The sequence below is a fragment of the Papilio machaon genome, chromosome 11 (assembly GCF_912999745.1).
Source record: "Papilio machaon chromosome 11, ilPapMach1.1, whole genome shotgun sequence".
NCBI lineage: Eukaryota > Metazoa > Arthropoda > Insecta > Lepidoptera > Papilionidae > Papilio > Papilio machaon.
In genome coordinates, this window is record NC_059996.1 from 6,908,470 (window position 1) to 6,925,796 (window position 17,327).

At 31.5% G+C, this 17,327-nt stretch overlaps 1 protein-coding gene across 1 annotated transcript; it reads right to left on the bottom strand.

The window, feature by feature from the left end:
• Positions 1-342: 342 nt before the first annotated feature.
• LOC106711424 (sialomucin core protein 24) lies at positions 343-6,180 on the bottom strand. The gene is made up of 3 exons (XM_014503732.2): positions 6,015-6,180; positions 2,102-2,552; positions 343-1,520 (listed from the first exon to the last, which is right to left on the bottom strand). The coding sequence occupies exons 1-3, from the start codon at positions 6,079-6,081 to the stop codon at positions 1,403-1,405; spliced, it is 636 nt and encodes a 211-aa protein (XP_014359218.2). The 5' UTR covers positions 6,082-6,180; the 3' UTR covers positions 343-1,402.
• Positions 6,181-17,327: the final 11,147 nt, after the last annotated feature.

The window sequence follows — 17,327 nt, forward strand, 5'->3', positions numbered from 1 at the left end:
ATCCAGCACTTTACTTGGAAATCATGAAACAAGCTCTTATAAAAAATAAATTATGTCGAAATATTTCGATTTTGTTTTTCTACCTGTGTTAATATTTTTGATGTCTAGTTTTTATAATGAAAGAAATTTTCATATTTGCATGAAGTTGTAACGGGATAATGTAAAGTTCGAGTTCCTATTCAGTCCTACATACTTTTTATAAAAAAAATATGTCATTGGCTAAAATCAAGCCGCGAAAAACCTGGCTATTTAATGATTTCACTAGCGCTTTTTATTTTGCAATGGTTATGTAGTTGATTGTTGGTCAATTTATAGTAATATTTTGAAATAAAACGAATAATATACACATATATATCTTTATTAACACAACTATTGACGAAAGTGACAAGAATAAAAAGAGCAGAATAATTGAGGATAATATAAAGCCTGTAAATACTCCACAACTAACCCATAAATAGATGAGATTTATAAGAGCACTTTAGGATGGAATGAACTTTCCCCAGTTTACAAAATCACAAAAGCAAAATGCGTACATTGGTTTAGCACATCAACATCAAGCAATATAAAGTATAGGAAATACAAATTGTCATACATTGAAGAGATTCGAGAAGGTAACTTATTAGAGATTCAAAGTGTTTGAATTGTGCCAAACCAATATTTTACTATTTTAGACCCTTATTTTCATCATCACATTGCGTTACCTTACAACAACACTTAATAATATGCTTACAACTATTTATAAAATGAGGATTCCGTGCAGTCAATGAAGTGATTCTACAATACAAATGTGTTTTACTGTTAATAAAAAATCTCATCGTTGGAACATGGCACAGGCGAATAATAGAAATCCATCCCTAAGATTAAATTACACATCTTTTAACATCAATTATATAATATGCATTTCAAAACAGTTTATAATTTGAAGTATTCCAACCTTAAGTTTAACATCTAATAAATTCACAAAAAATCTTAAGATCTCTCAAATTTACACAAAATTATCAAAATTCTAAATATTGAATATGTATGCAATCATAATATACATTTTGTTTGGTCTTAGGCAAGAAAAATGAGTTTGCAAGAAGGAAATAACTGTTTCAAATTCAATTCTTTTGACATGCAAAATAAAACTATATCAGCTGCATATAATAAAAAATTTAACATATACATGTCCCAGTCCCATTATAATTCGGTAAAATAAATCTCAATCTTTTAAGAAACGAAACTAGGGCAACCCTGTTAAAGACAAACTGGCAACATTTAAGTGCACAGAGAAAAAAATAAAATACACATCTTCTAATGTAACAAAAATTTAAGGTCCATTTATTTTAATGTGCCCCTTGAAACATAACTAAGGAATAAAGTGCACCTTAACTAATGAAGTCAAGCTTAACTAACATTACACTTAGAGAGTGTGGTAATTCCTTTCAGTGTGATTCTTGTAATATTTGAAGCCAATAAATCCAATTGCAAGCAGACCAAGTGTAAGAATTATGCCACCAATGAAGCTGGGTCCATCAAATCTGCAAATAAAAAACATCATTTATTTATTAAAGAAGTACACCAATTGCATGTTAAACATGCACCAACATGTACAAATAACACACAGACAAAACAGACATTATGAGTGTGTACATATTAAATTTTGTTATTTATAAATCCCTTTAAAGAATAAAAAAAAACTTGAGAGGTGTCAAGGGACACCCGGATGGAACGAAGTTCCTTTCGATTAATTAGTGAAGGAACCAATGTTTATTCTATGAATAATAAACTTAAGTCTTCACAAGAAGTACATTTTATTTCTATATTGTAACGTCGTTGCCATGGTGATATAGCAAAAAGTGTCGTCACAACTTTTCGTAAGAATTTTTTCCGTCTAGCCCCCTTTCACAACGCGCAATAAGGAACTTAGTTCCAAAAATCAACATGATTTTAGTAGTGTTGTGTAAATTACAAAAGAAAGATTTAAAAAAAACAAATAGGTGTAAACACAACAAAGTGTTTAAGTACAAGCTGTGTAAAGTCTCTCTCTCTCTGAAACAAACTTATTTAACAAATCTTTTACAAATGTTACTGTTGTAGAAAGGCATTGTAAATAACTTACCCTCTAGATTGGAGTGTGGGTTTATCTTCATCCTTTTTAGGTGCTTCTGTGGGTTTAGTTGTCACAGCACTCTTCTCAGTGGAGGTAATGGGGACCTTTTCAGTCTTCTCTTCAGGTTTAGCTTGTGTGACATTCTTCTGTGTCTCTGTACTGGCTTTCGTTTCGGGCTCGAGTTTAGCAGACGCCATTTCTTTGGCAGGTTCTACCTTCTTTTCGGTTTCTTTCTGAGGTTCCGTGTCTTTTTTGGTTTTGTTTTCGCTTGGAGCGGTTTGAGAGGTGTTGGTTTTTTCATTGGGGACCGGTGTTGCTTCTGTTGTGTTATTCTTTTCACTTGTAGTGGTTTGGGCAGGCTTCTGTTCGGTTACACCGGTAATGGCGGGAGATTTTTCTGTTGCAACCGGAACTTTCGGGTCTGGGGTGGCATTTGTGGTCTGCGGCTGACTAGGTTTACCTGTAATTGTACATTGAAAAAAATTAATGGTTTATATCACATTTCTGTAGGTCAAATAACAAAAACTAATGTCTATAAACACAACAAAAATCTTAAAACTATAGTATATACATTCTATATTATTATTTTGCCAGTGGAGATCCCGTAACAATATTTGTTGGTGCACGAATGTGCCAGGTTGACCAGTGAAATACCACAACCACATAAAAGACCAGCAATAAATTGGCTAATCTGGATTTTTTATTTTAAAGCTAGATAGTAGTAATGATAAGTAATTATTTCATTTTGCCACTTATTCATTTAAACTTTAATATATTATATAATTATCTAGTCATTTCATTAGAAAAATATTATTCAAATCTGTTAGTATGTAAGTTTTGATCTTGTTATGCAAATGAGACACCAGATATATTACAAGATACTTTATAAAGAATTTTATACTCAGTAGAGCACAAGATATTTAAATTACTCAATTCTCACATATATTTATGTATAATTTTATGGCTCTTGCTTATCTTTAATAAATAAGATCTAAATTAATTAACATTTATTAATACAGTGGGGTTTCATTGCCTAAATACATGTACAAAAACACTGTTGTCTCTTTCTTTCTGTTTTGAAATACAGAGATATCAATGTGTTTTTAGCCGACTTCAAAAAGAAGGAGGTTATCAATTCGACTGAATTTTTTTTTTTTTTTTTTATGTGTGTTACCGCGATACTCCGCCCCTGGCGGTCCGATTTTGATAAAAATTGTTTTTTGTATATGTATTTCACAGTGGAAACTCATAGAAAAACACGAAAAGGTTATTTACAGATTGAAATTTGGTAATAAAAGGATTAGTCCAAAATAAAATATAAATTAACATAAGGCTCTATGTAACTTTTATTTTATTTAATAAATATCCATCAAGCAATTCTATTTTAAAATCCAACTTTAGTAAAATATCACATATACTAGCTGTCGCCGGCGACTCCGTCCGTGCGGAATTAAAAAAACTTAATAAAGAGCCTATGATGAGTTCTTCCAAACTATGATCTACATCTATGCCAATTTCATTTTGATCCATTGAGCCACTCTGGAGATACCGTCTAATAAACATCCATACAAACATTTACATCTTACTAATATTATAAAAGTGAATGTTTAGGTGGATGGTTGGATGTTTGTTAGAAGGTATCTCTGAAACGGATCAACAGATCTTGATGAAATTTGGCACAGATGTAGAACAATCTAGAAAACTAGGTAATTTTAAAGTTTTTTTTTTTTCAATTCCACGCAGACAAAGTCGCGGTCAATACCTAGTACAAAATAAATATGTACTAAATTCACATTTAAACATATATGTGTATCTAAACAAAGCAAAAATAATGTTTTCTTTGTTGTGTTACAACTTACAACACATTTAATTTTTTTAGATCATGTGTGACAGATCTCAGAATGATAATAATATTTAAATTGAAATTTGTCAAAAATATGTTTCAAGTTTTAACATACCTTGAGTAGATTTCCATTAATAGCGTTTTATCTTATTATGTTGTAAGTTTAATAACTTAAGGCAAGTAGAAAGTAATTATGTTGGACAGTAAATAAATCAAGGCCAATTAACTTTGTTTTGATAGATAAATATATACTATGCTAAATTTAAAATATAGCATATTAGCAATTATGTATTCTGTATGTTTGGAAGTTTCGATTCTTTTAGCAATACTAAATTTATGAATATTCCAAATGGAATTTTAAAGTTTGTACAAACTTATTTTACTATTAAAAGTGACAATTACATTATTTTATATTTTGATCAGATATATGAAATTAATACATAATCCTTGAAAAAAATATTTTATCTATACTTATAAAGAGACAAGATTTGATTATTACTTTGTTGCAAACAGCAAATTATATATTTGTTAAATATATAATTTGCTGTTTGTAAATAATTTCTTCCCTATAACATGCTATATCCATATTATAGGAAACCGCATTGAAGGAATATTCTCATATAATCCACTGGTATGAATATATTTTAAAACAGAAGCTTCGGTTGAAGTTATATGAATAACAAGGTTTTAACCGCCTAATAAATTGTTGGCTCCTAAAACTGAAATGTGTAAATTGACAACTTTAAAGGACAGGCTCTCAAAGTTTCAAACATATAGGTAAAGATGCCGCAATGCAAAGAAACATGTTTACACCTGTAAATGTGTATTTATGTTCAGTGCATTATTAACTAGACTAAGACGTAACTTTTAAGATAAACAAGTAAAAATCGTCAATTTGTTACTTTGGCCCTTATACATAGAGGTGGGACATCAACCTTTGTAATTTTTTAACACTTTGTCCCTACAATAAACTAAAATTTTCATACACTTTTCCGTAAACATATGAGTATAACCAACGTTTTTACAATTCAAAACTAGGAATAAAAATGTTATAATGTAATTTCATAACAACACAATTGACACACATGCAAAGGTATATAAAACTAATTATGAACTGTGTACAAATCATGATAAATTTCACAATACAGAAATAAAATGTGGGCAATCACACAATTATCTGGGGGGAATACCCGAGTTAAACGAGGGATTGAAATCGCGTAATATGAAAAGAGTACCGTGTTATAGGGGAATACACATATTCTATAACACTTATAATGTTAATTACGTTATATTGATCTGTTACTGTTTTAAAACAAGTTTTGATCATTATGCCAAGTAATACAGTGAAGTTTAAATCACGAAACTTTTTGATATGTTGACAATCCAAAATAAAAATATCTTAGTTGTGAAAACAAAAATATTACTTTTTTTACTTTAACTTTTCATATTAAAGACAATGTGAAGAAGAATAGATATTTTTTGTTTAAATTAATAAACCGGAAATGAAATCTTGTCTTGACAGAAAGTAAACGATGAAATATGAATTTGTTAAAAATGGCGGTTTTTAGTGATTTCAATAATTTGATTAAACATAGAAGTTTACAAACGGGTTAAATATATTTTATCAAATATATTTAACCCGTTTGTAAACTATATATATATAATAAATTAACTGTATAACGATAGCATTTTAGATAACGTATGAATGGTTCCTTAATTTTCTTTTACAACGGTACATGTCATTATTATTAGCGCCTAACTTGCGATCATTGTTTGTGTGAATGAGGAATGTACACTTTTTTAATAAGAAAACAATAACGTTAAAGAAGTACTGGTCCCGACGCAATAAATGGTTGGGTACATAAGTAGAAATACATAAAGATGTGTATAGTACGAAGTACTGCTACCCTTGAAAATAGCTTGATATCTTGGTGAGATCAAGTAATTTTATTAGAAAATATGATGAAATTTAGCAAGCGCGTTGTGGGAGAAACAAGTTTTTATGACAATGTCACAATGTAGAAATTTTTATTGCTACGCATTTTTGTTAAAGTTAGATTGATCCATATTAAAGCTTACCTTCGTCAGTTGGCTTACTCAGGCAGAACGATAATGACAATAAACATAGAAATATTACTTTCTTCATCTTTGAAGTAGTGAATAATCAGTATACTGTATTTTAAAATTAGTTAAAAGCTAGAGCAATTGATTAACGACCCAACACAAGCAACTTCGTGGTGAAATAGAATTAATTAGTGATGTGCTGGTTCTGCATAATTTAACGTACCGGTACCGGAACCGAAAGCGACCAACAAAGTGGTGTGACAAAACCGGTATATTGGTTTTGTCATAAATTAAAAATAAACTAACTGTAATTGAAAAAAAAAAATAATCTTGCAGTAACTTAGCTATAAATACAGTTTTTTACTTTTTAAGTATCTTAAATTGAAAATTTCCGACACTACGAGCACCATCTACATTCAATAAACAGTCGCTATTTTAGTCAAATGTTTTATTTTCAAAGGTATACCATAGATGTCACTATTTAACAAAGTAACAATTACACTGTTTTTATTAAATATTTGTATTTGTATTAAAATAAATGAAACAAAAAATTCCGCTAAATTCTAGAATCAGAATCAATACTAAGTGATTATAGTTTATCGCTCAATCGTAATTTATTAATTTTGGGACTTCAATGATCGTTTACAGAAGGATCATAGTTGGTTTAACTTTTAAGCCCTTATCACAAGTTTTAATACTTCTACTTCAAGTCTATAAGCTACGTTGTATTTTGTAAAACATAAACCAACTCTTTGGAGATTTAGCTTAATGACTGCTAGGTTGTGATCAAAATGTTGAAATTACATAATTTAAACCTTGTGTAAAATAAAAACACGCCTTTTATGACCATTATATTCCAGTAATACGCCAGTCATGGTCTAGGTTTGTTGCTTTTGGTTGAAATTTTAGATTTTTCTATGAAATTGTCCTAGTCTTGTCATATAAATTGCGAATTGCACGACTGGTGCAAAATATATAACTATGATACCTACTTGTCGTTTAATGTTTTAGATTTATTTTTACACTTCTGAACTACTTATAGACGAATTATGGAGTTATAATATAAATAATAATTTAAAGATTTTTAAAAAGTTGTTACCCCAATAAAAGTATTTCAATGAAACACATACCTAAATATACACCATGAATGTAAATAACAAAATGTAATTTAGTATCTTACTGTTCACAAAAACAACTGTAAATATAGTAATTACATTAACTGATAAATGTTTTGGAGAGTCCTTCCATTTTGTTTCTATTCAATTGACTATCCCCGGCAACGGATTTAAAATATTGTGCAGGAAAGTGAGTTTAAAGTGAAAATCTTGCCAATATTTCAGTGCATCGACTCGAATGGAAAGCTCTGGTGGTGAGTAAAACGTTTATAAAATCCGAGATGATTGTAACGAACGATAAAAATAAAATGAAAAACTTCAACAGTGTCTCAACGTTCGTCTAAAATACTTTTTATAACATGGACGGATCCCACTTATATTATCAAAAGATTGAAACAAAACAATTTATTTTTTAACAATAAAAGACAGATAATTACATGTATTAGCACACGGGAGGTTTTGCATTTAACTATGCGACATATCAGACAGCCATAACAGTGTTTATAGTACGCAAACCTACTAGAAGTTTTGAAACATACACACTGGGGCGCGACTTTTATGCATATAATGAATGTACTAGCGTGCCGGAAGGCTAATTTTTTGTCCCCTTTCTCTTTTCACCCTTTTAGTATAAGAAAAGGGTGGTAGGAGGGAGTGGATTCAATGGAGAAAGGGACTCATAGGAAGGAGAAATATCCTCTTTCTGTGAGTTCCCTCCTCTGTTGATCAGAGGTAGGCAACGCATCTGGAATTGTGGATGACTATGGACAGCGGTAGCTTCGCTATTTTTGCGAATTCAGGTGGCCACTCGCTCGTTTGCCACCTTATGATATAAAAAATTACTAATTACTTATATTGACTGATTAATGTTAATCGTACTAATATTGAAAATGCGAATGTAAAGATGGATGTTTGTATCTCCGGAACGTCTCAACGAATCTTGATGCAATTTGGCACAGATGTAGAACATATAGTGTGGAAGAACACTTAAGCTACTTATTACGTTTTTTTTAAAATCCCGTGCGGACGGAGTCGCGGGCGACAGCTAGTAAAATATATATGCTTAAAAGGATTCATATTATCCAATGATTTCATCATAAAATGCAAAGTAAAAACAAAGACACAATTTTCATTTTTTAAAGTGAACAACGGCTACAAAGAGAATGACTTCAAGTGAAATTGCCAATTGAAATTCACAAAGTAACGTCGGAACGTGTCGCCTTGTGACAAGAACGGTGGCTCAGACATTTCTCTTTCGAGTTCCCCTTTTTAGTGGAAATGGTTACTTTTTATTAAGTGATTATTATGAAAGATTACCATATTACAGTTCAGCTGCATAGCATATAGATCTTGAGTGAGACTATTTAACTGACAGAATGTTTATTGATGGTATAATTTTACACTAAGATTGTATGAAAAAGGATATATTGAATATGTAAGGGAGTGAATTCATAATATAAAGTGCATCCTATACTTATCAAAGTAATTTTTTTTTCTATTATGATCGCTGGTACCGTAATTATCTTGACTAAATAAAAGTACGCGATAAAATTTAATACCATTTTTTTAATCAATAACAGCAATTAAATGTATTTCTGTAACATTATTTTAAGTTTTACGTAGTTAAGGCATTTATTCATTTTTAAATTGCAATTTTTGATGAAATATTAAATATTTCTTATATATTCACAAATATAAAAGCATAACAAAGTTCTTTTGTTATATTATGTGCAAACTCAAATAAATTTGATCGTCCATTATAAAAGGTATGCTTTGATTTATATCATTTGAAAATGTATTTTAAAATATGCATTGTCAGCTGTTCCAATGACATTAAAGAAATACCGCTTGATATATTCTGTGCGAGTATTTTTTCTAACGTCAGTTAAATTTATGTTCTTTTATCACCTGTGCACCGCATTTTATTCGGAATTGCAATGTACGCAATTAAAACCAATTTATTGTGTCACATTTTTTATTTTTAATCAGTTCCACACAAGGAAACACCCATGGTGAATCTGAAATTTTAAATGTATTCCTGGTTTTTATTATGCCAGTAACAGTAGGACGGTAACGTTGATTTGGCTCACTAGCCAGTGTTTTTATTATGCTTTGTATGCCAGCGCTGATTTTGAGCACTACTGTCCTACTGTACTGGCATAATGTAGACGAGACATAAATAGAATTGTGAAATTGTAAGTGTTCACATTTTTTTATTTTTAATCAGTTCCACACAAGGAAACACCCATGGTGACTCTGAAATTTGAAATTTATGCCTGGTTTATATTATGCCAGTAACAGTTGGACGGTATCGCTGACTTGGCTCACCAGCCAGTGTTTTTATTATGCTTTGTATGCCAGCGCTGATTTTGAGCGCTATTGTCCTACTGTACTGGCATAATGTAGACGAGAAATATAATAGAATTGTGGAACTGTAAGTGCTGAAATGTACTTATCGTGTCTTTTCTTTTACACAAATTTATACTCAAGTTACGAAAAATAAAAGCTTGCTCTTTCATTTACGGGCAAACTTTTTATCTCGTGATAAATATTATTACGATTCAAAGCCTAAGACTTTGAGCTTTAGCTTTCAGATGTTATGATTAATGATTTACAAAGCTACGGTCTAAAACGAATCTTTTTTTGACGTTCTTCAGATTTGCAGTAATCATTTTTAATCTACTTTTTTTGTGTTGCCAAATCGCTTAGTCCTTAAAAACAATATTTTTTTCCACTACTTATTCTTTTAATACTATGAATTAATTTAATGGTGGTGGCCAATTACTTTTATCGTGAGTACAAAAATTTGTCTACGAAGTGCAAAAAACGAGGGTTAATTTGTCTACTTTTCTTTATAAAAATTTGCATAATTAAAGTCGAAACAAATTAGCCGCGGCCCATTCACTACCTTATAACGTCGAGAAGGAGAGGCATCTATTATTATATCATTAATTTACAAAGCTATTTGTGTTTTTTAATGTTTGAGAATGTTTCGTATAGGACTAGCTGAATCTGATGGCCTATCATGAATATTTGCAACACGCATTCATAATGTCATCGACAAGGTCTGCCATGAAGACAAAAAGACTGTCGACTCGACTGATTCACTGGCGGTTTTTTTATATCCAGGATTCTGAATTTCTAACATACACAGCGAGTCAGCGAGTCGGTTCAACGATTTTTAATTCCGCGGCCTTTTGAGTGCTCTATTCGCGGATTAGACTGTTGGCTATTGTTTGTTGGCGGACCGGTGGTTTTTTAGCTAACAGATCACTGGCTTTACGCCTGGTTGGGGCACTGCACAAATTTTGTCGATAAAGTTAGGAAAACAATTTCAGGAATATTCTAGCTATTCCCTCTGGTATGCGTTGCAACTAAGTCACGTGACCATTTTTGAATGTCTTTTGTTTAGTGAAATGTTATATTCAGAGTGATTTGATGTAATTAATTTAGTTATTCATTTGTCTTCTTATTAATCGAAAGGTGATCGAAGTTATCACCTATTGTGTGCAATATGCGTTATAAGTCGTTGTAAGCACGCGATAAATCTGTCTAACAAAGTTGTAGAACAAATTGATTGTCTTTGTCTAGTAAGTTACGACCAACTATCCTGACACTAATATTAATTCCAGGGAGAGTCATCCGTCTGGAAGGCAAGGGTCAAAGGCGACGGTTGTTCTAAATTGTCTTGTCAATGTACGATTCGGATGCTTGAAATTGTCTATAAATTATAGTTCTATACTGAAACTTAAACTATTTCTTTTCGTGTGTTAGCGAAGTCTTCTATTAAATCCATATCAAATGCCGCTACTTGTGATGTTTTAATTGCGAACATTCAGAAAGAATGATATCCATTTTCGGACATGTTCGACAAAATACAAAAATGTATCTAATAATTAAGTTCATTAAAGAGCATATTTTACTTGACTTACAAACTTAATAATAAAATAACGTGTTCTTTGAATTTTTTAAATAAAGTTCATATTATTCCCACAATGTCCGTTTAATTCTTAACCAAAGAGTGCAAGCAACTCTATAAATTACCCTTAACGTTCAATAATGCAAGAAATAAAATATGCGGGACCGTATATCAAAATTCACAGGGTAATATCATGAGCCATTCTTCGCCATTACACCATTTATTTTATTTAACTACTTACTTTGGAAAGGTATCTTTACTGCACAGAGGTGTTTTTAATATTAATTCTTATTTGGTTTAATTTATTGAAGTAAATTCTATACACACGTAAAGGAATTGTTTTTAAAAACGTCATCATATGCTCACTAACTGATGTTACATTTTTATTGTAATACATGGCGCTAGATATATAATTGCACAGTATTTATCCTAGTCAAGATAATTAACATTTTACGATAGCTCCAAAGCTATATTTTGTATTCAATTGTTTCAAGTAACGTAATGTAGTAAGTATTAATGTTTTTTTTATAAGTTAGGTGCTTAATGTTTTATTATATTAACAATATAAGACATAAAATAGTTTTTAACAAAATTTTTTGGTAGTTAATATGTCATAGATGAAAAATTATGGTGAGCAAGTGTTAAAATTCTTCACGTAAGTGCACTTACACTGTTCGCATATTATCGTATAAATCTACGTTAGAGTCCATTTTAAAAGTAACACTGTGATTTATATAGCTTGTAAATATTGCAAATATATGAATCTGCATATTTAGTGATGAAACGCGTTTACATTAATAACTGCATTTTTTTACTCTTTAATTAAGTACACAATTAAATAAACGTAATAAATGAGGGGATTAGAAAGAGATGGATATTAATCTTTTCTTTCGGCTTTTATTACTCAAGCTAAATATGAAAAAAACCTCATCAAGATTTAAACAGTTTCATGGTTACTCTATGAAAAGTTTTAATGAATATTTATTCAATGATCATTGGATCAGGAAAGTAAATAAAATAATAAGCGATAAAGTTCTTCAAAGAAAAAGTTCTTGGGATTATAGAAATTATATTTTATGTGTACATAAAAAGGTTTTATATCGTCTGATGGTATCTTTAATTAGGTTATTAGAGCTACAATGTAATAACCCAAGTTTATAACGTACTTTCGTCAAGAGGTGTTTACGTTTATTTGACTTTGAGAGATAGTTAAGAAAGCCTTGTCATCTTTGACCTTTGAACGTGAAAAAAGCGATTAGGTTTATGATAAAGGTATTTATAAGTGTAAATTGAAATTAGATTTCGGAGAAAATTGTGTTTTAGTATTCTACGTTTTTGTTTTACGATAAAATGTTAATTATCGCAACTTTTTTATATTCCAATGCGGTTTCGAGAACATCTAAGTATGACCGTTTTGCGTTTTTGTGTCATATTTGTGTCCTGTCCTAATGATGTCCTATTACGGTAAAAGACCTTTACTTAATCGAAGTCATTAGCCGTCATAAAGTTAAAATTTGAATACGGTGTATGACTGACTAGAATAATATTAGGTCCTTACATATGAAATTGGCGTTTTTCGTACTGGCCACTTTAATCACGAATTTCTCCTCTTTGGTAAGGAATTCCAAATTCAAATTTGTACAGCTATAGACTCATGTATTTGTGGTTTGATGACCGTCATTCATTTGTTTTTTTTCTTCTGTTTTTTTCTGTTTGCGTCACCCATTTTACAAAATGGAAAACTTAAAATATCGCATTATTTACGAGTACGAGTTCCGCCGTGGCACTAGTGCTGCGGAAACGACTCGAAGGGTGAATGATGTGTATGGCGGTCGTGTTGCAAAAGAAAACATAGTTCGTTTTTGGTTCCAACGTTTTCGTTCTGGAAATTTCGATCTGCAAAACAAGCCCCGTGGACGGCCTGAGACTCAAGTTGATAATGAAGAGTTGAGGGCTATTGTGGAAGCGGATCCATCGCAAACCACGTCCGAGTTAGCTGCAGGCTGCGATGTTAGTGATAAAACTGTTTTAATTCACTTGAAGCAAATTGGGAAGATTAAAAAGCTTAAAAGGTGGGTACCTCACGAATTGACTGAAGCAAACCGGCAAACGCGCGTCGACTGTTGCGTTACATTACTAAACCGGCACAATAATGAAGGTATTTTAAACCGAATCATTACCTGTGATGAAAAATGGGTTCTTTACGATAATCGGAAGCGCTCAGCGCAATGGTTGGATCCTGGCCAGCCAGCCAAATCCTGCCCCAAACGAAAATTAACCCCAAAAAAGTTACTTGTAAGCGTTTGGTGGACCAGTGCCGGTATTGGTTATTACAGTTTTCTCAAATCTGGCCAGACTATTACGGCTGATGTCTATTGTCAGCAATTGCAAACCATGATGGAAAAGCTAGCGGCTAAACAACCTAGGCTGGTCAATCGCTCCACGCCACTGCTGCTTCACGACAACGCTAGACCACACACTGCGCAACAGACGGCTACTAAATTAGAAGAGCTTCAATTGGAAAGTCTAAGACATCCTCCGTACTCCCCGGACCTTGCTCCAACAGATTACCATTTTTTTCGAAATTTGGATAACTTCTTGCAAGGGAAAAAATTCAACTCCGATGGGACAGTCCAAATCGCCTTCAAAGATTTTATTGATTCCCGTCCGACTGGTTTTTTTAGTAAAGGGATCAATGAACTACCTATGAGATGGCAAAAGTGCATAGAAAATAATGGTTCATACTTTGATTAATTAAATATATTGTATAAAAAAATATTCGACTTTTTATTCCTCCCATACAAAACGCCAATTTCATATGTAAGGACCTAATATAAAAAGGTTTTAAGGTCAATATACCAATCAAACGAGGCTAAGCGTCATCTGCGCCCAGCCACCTCACGCCCGGTGAATCTGTAAATACCTCTTCAAGGCAAACAGTGACAACTCAGTGTTAAAAATAAAATATAACCAAATTAATGATTAGGCATAATGGTGCAGATATAAGTGAAAGATGTTGTGTAGAGATTCCACTCGTTCTTAATTGGTCAATCTGTCACACATAGTTATGTCCGTATGATTACTTCGCTTAAACACCATGGATTTTCTAGTACAAAGCGAAATGTGTAAAATTAACAATAAACAGTGATATCACAGTTTTATATGGGTTTAGCTGCCGCCCGCGACTCCATCCTCGCGGAATTAAAAAAAACGTAATAAGTAGCCTATGTGTTCTTCCAGATTATGTTCTACATCTGTTCCAAATTTCATCAAGATCCTTTGAGACGTTCCGGATATACCTTCAAACATCCATCCATCTAAACATTCGCATTTATAATATTAGTAAGATTTGTTAATTAATGATAAAGTTTGATATAATCTGGATCAATTATTTTGTGTCAATGTATCGTGTGAATACATGTATTAATTAAACAAAACAGTACCAAAGGAAGTATACGTTGAAATGCATTGTATTCCAGTAGTTTGGTGACGTATACGAGCAGAGTTTAGCATTCATTAGTTCAAGCTGAAGCAGTACGTTCGCTTTGTTGTTCAGTGGAGCAAAGTGCGAACAATGTGGAGTTACAAACGTGATAGAATCCACGCGACAACAATGAAATGTCACACGTCGAATGTACAATAATATGTACTCTACTACCTAAATACTAACGGTTGTACTCTAATTTTATATTTACTTATTTTTTTCGCTAAAATTGTGTCGCAGTTCATAGAATTCCGCATTTGAAGGTCACAGTAAGAATTTCCCCTTCCTATGTGTCCTCTCCCCTGTCAATTCCCCTTCCCCATCCGACCCTTTCGTTTAGTGTAGATTAAACTCAAACAAACAAACGCTTTAATGGCGTCTACCAGATGGAATTTAACATTGAAAATTACTAAGGGTTATCCTAAGCTTAGAATTAGTATAAAAACTACACTAAGCGTACTATTAAAGTAACTTTTAGAAGCCTTTTATTACGGCAGTTGATAAAACATACCAATAGTAATCTAACGAATAATAAAAATAAAATATTTAATATAAGTAATAATTACGAAATAATGTTCGATTTTCGATCACGACTTGTATCCGTAATTATTTTAAGCAAACGAATTCGGTGACGTCACTAGACTCAATAATAGAAGTAAATGGATTTCATAAGTCATCGATAAACCCAGCTTATTCATAATTTTCTACGTCAGCAACATTTCCATTACGACACTGAAGGTATTATTAATTACTGTGATAATTAGATCTACGACTAGACTCTCTGTTTGTGGCGGCCATATTAATCTATTAATGAGCTATTGATTTGATAATTGTACATTGATTATTATTTGTATAACTTGTATTATATTCTATAATAACTTTATCAGTCATATATAAACCTTTCTTAATACTCTCTGTATTTTGTGGTAATTTATTATGTCTTTTCAGTTTTTATATAAAAAACCCAATTAAACTATGAGTACATGTAGTTAAAATAAAGCAATAAGAGTATTTCCAAGATTTTTTTTTTAAATTTAATTAGTAAACTTCTAATGAAGAAGGAATTATGTTACTATACTAGCTGTCATCGCGACTCCATCCGCGCGGCATTAAAATAATGATAAGTAGCCTATGTGTTCTTTCAATCTATGTTCTATATCTAGGCCAAATTTCATCAAGATCCCTCGAGCTATTCCGGAGATACCTTGAAACAAACTTCCATCTATCCAACTACACATTCGCAATTATAATATTTGTAGGAATTAATAAGATTGAAGCTTGATAAAGTAATATGCGATACATTTATAACTCGGGGTAACAAAGTACTAAAGTACTTCATAAGTACTTCAAGTTCTTCAAGTAAAACCAATCGGTAGTTTCGTCCAAAGTATTCTTTGACACTCCTTTAAGTGACCGAGAAAGTAATATATTTTCAATTACCTCTAGAGTGTTCAAAGACTTATTAGGGATGGAATATTGAAAAAATGTTTCTTATAAAAAATATACGTTGATTGTTGTTGTTTTAGGATTCACTTTTTATTTAATGGAAGGATAATCTTAAAATTTTTCACGTATTTTCTATTTGAAACTAGCAGTTATCCACGACTTCGTCCGCGAGGTATTAAAAAAATTCTAATGATAAATATAGCCTATGTCGCCCGGGGATAGTATAGCTTTCCAACAGTAAAGTGATTTTCAAATCGTATCAGAAGTTTCCTACAAACAAACAATCATATCTTTCCTCTTTATAATATTAGTAAAGACATAAAATAAATTTATTTACCGATATGCAGAATAATTTATGATGCAGCGTAAGGAAATTTCAATTTTTATTTTAAGGAACACTGCTTTAGTGAGTAAATTGCTGCTTTAATGATTATAAAAAGCGCGCCTAGCGCCATCTAGTTACAAAATAAAAAACTTTAGACCATTTAAATGGAGCTGCGTATTTAAAATTGTATACTTTAAAAGTAATATAACCAAAAACTAAACTAAAACAAATAAGGCATTTAAAATTTCGCGCATGTTCGTATGTGTTTAATCTATCAACGTAACTGTGAACAGAGACCTTAGCCTTTGACCTCTATCTTGGGAGATGGATGACTTTCCCACCAATTGATATAAGTGTCAACCTCCAGATAAGACGTACGTACGGGTTACGAATATAAGCAATCATTATATTATAGATTAGTTTTATGGCAAAGAAAAAGAAGTTACCAGAGTAATCCGCTAATCAAAGAAGCTTGCTTGATATTTATGCAATCAATTATAATGTTTTATTTTAAAACAACTACATTTTTTTTCTATTTCAGTTGTAAGCAACATTTCTAAAATTAAATTAATTCATGATTTATTTCAGTTTAGACAAATGACGTATTTCATTAATATGAAAAGACGAAGCACTAATTTAAATTACTTTTATAAATCCAAATATATTTTCCCTTCAGGGCCACGACTTAAATAGTATTAAACGGCAGTTTAAACAAACCTCGAAAATAATACCGAAACAAATCTTAAGATTAGATTCACAAATTAAATTAACGAGCTTTAAAATTATTTATGAATACAAATGAATGAGGAAAATTTATTTTTTTATATCATGAGCTAGAAAATAATTCATTCTTCTTTCTTATTGTTTTAAATTAAGATGTCATTTGATTTTTATAACAGTTCGTAAAGTATATGGAGCATAAAAGGTAACGAGGTGTATCTTGTAATAGTAATAGCTTTAGTCCCAGTCGACACCGGTCCCGGCCGGCCGGTATAAATCACCCTGTACTTCGACATTCTTTTACGAACCTTTTACCATC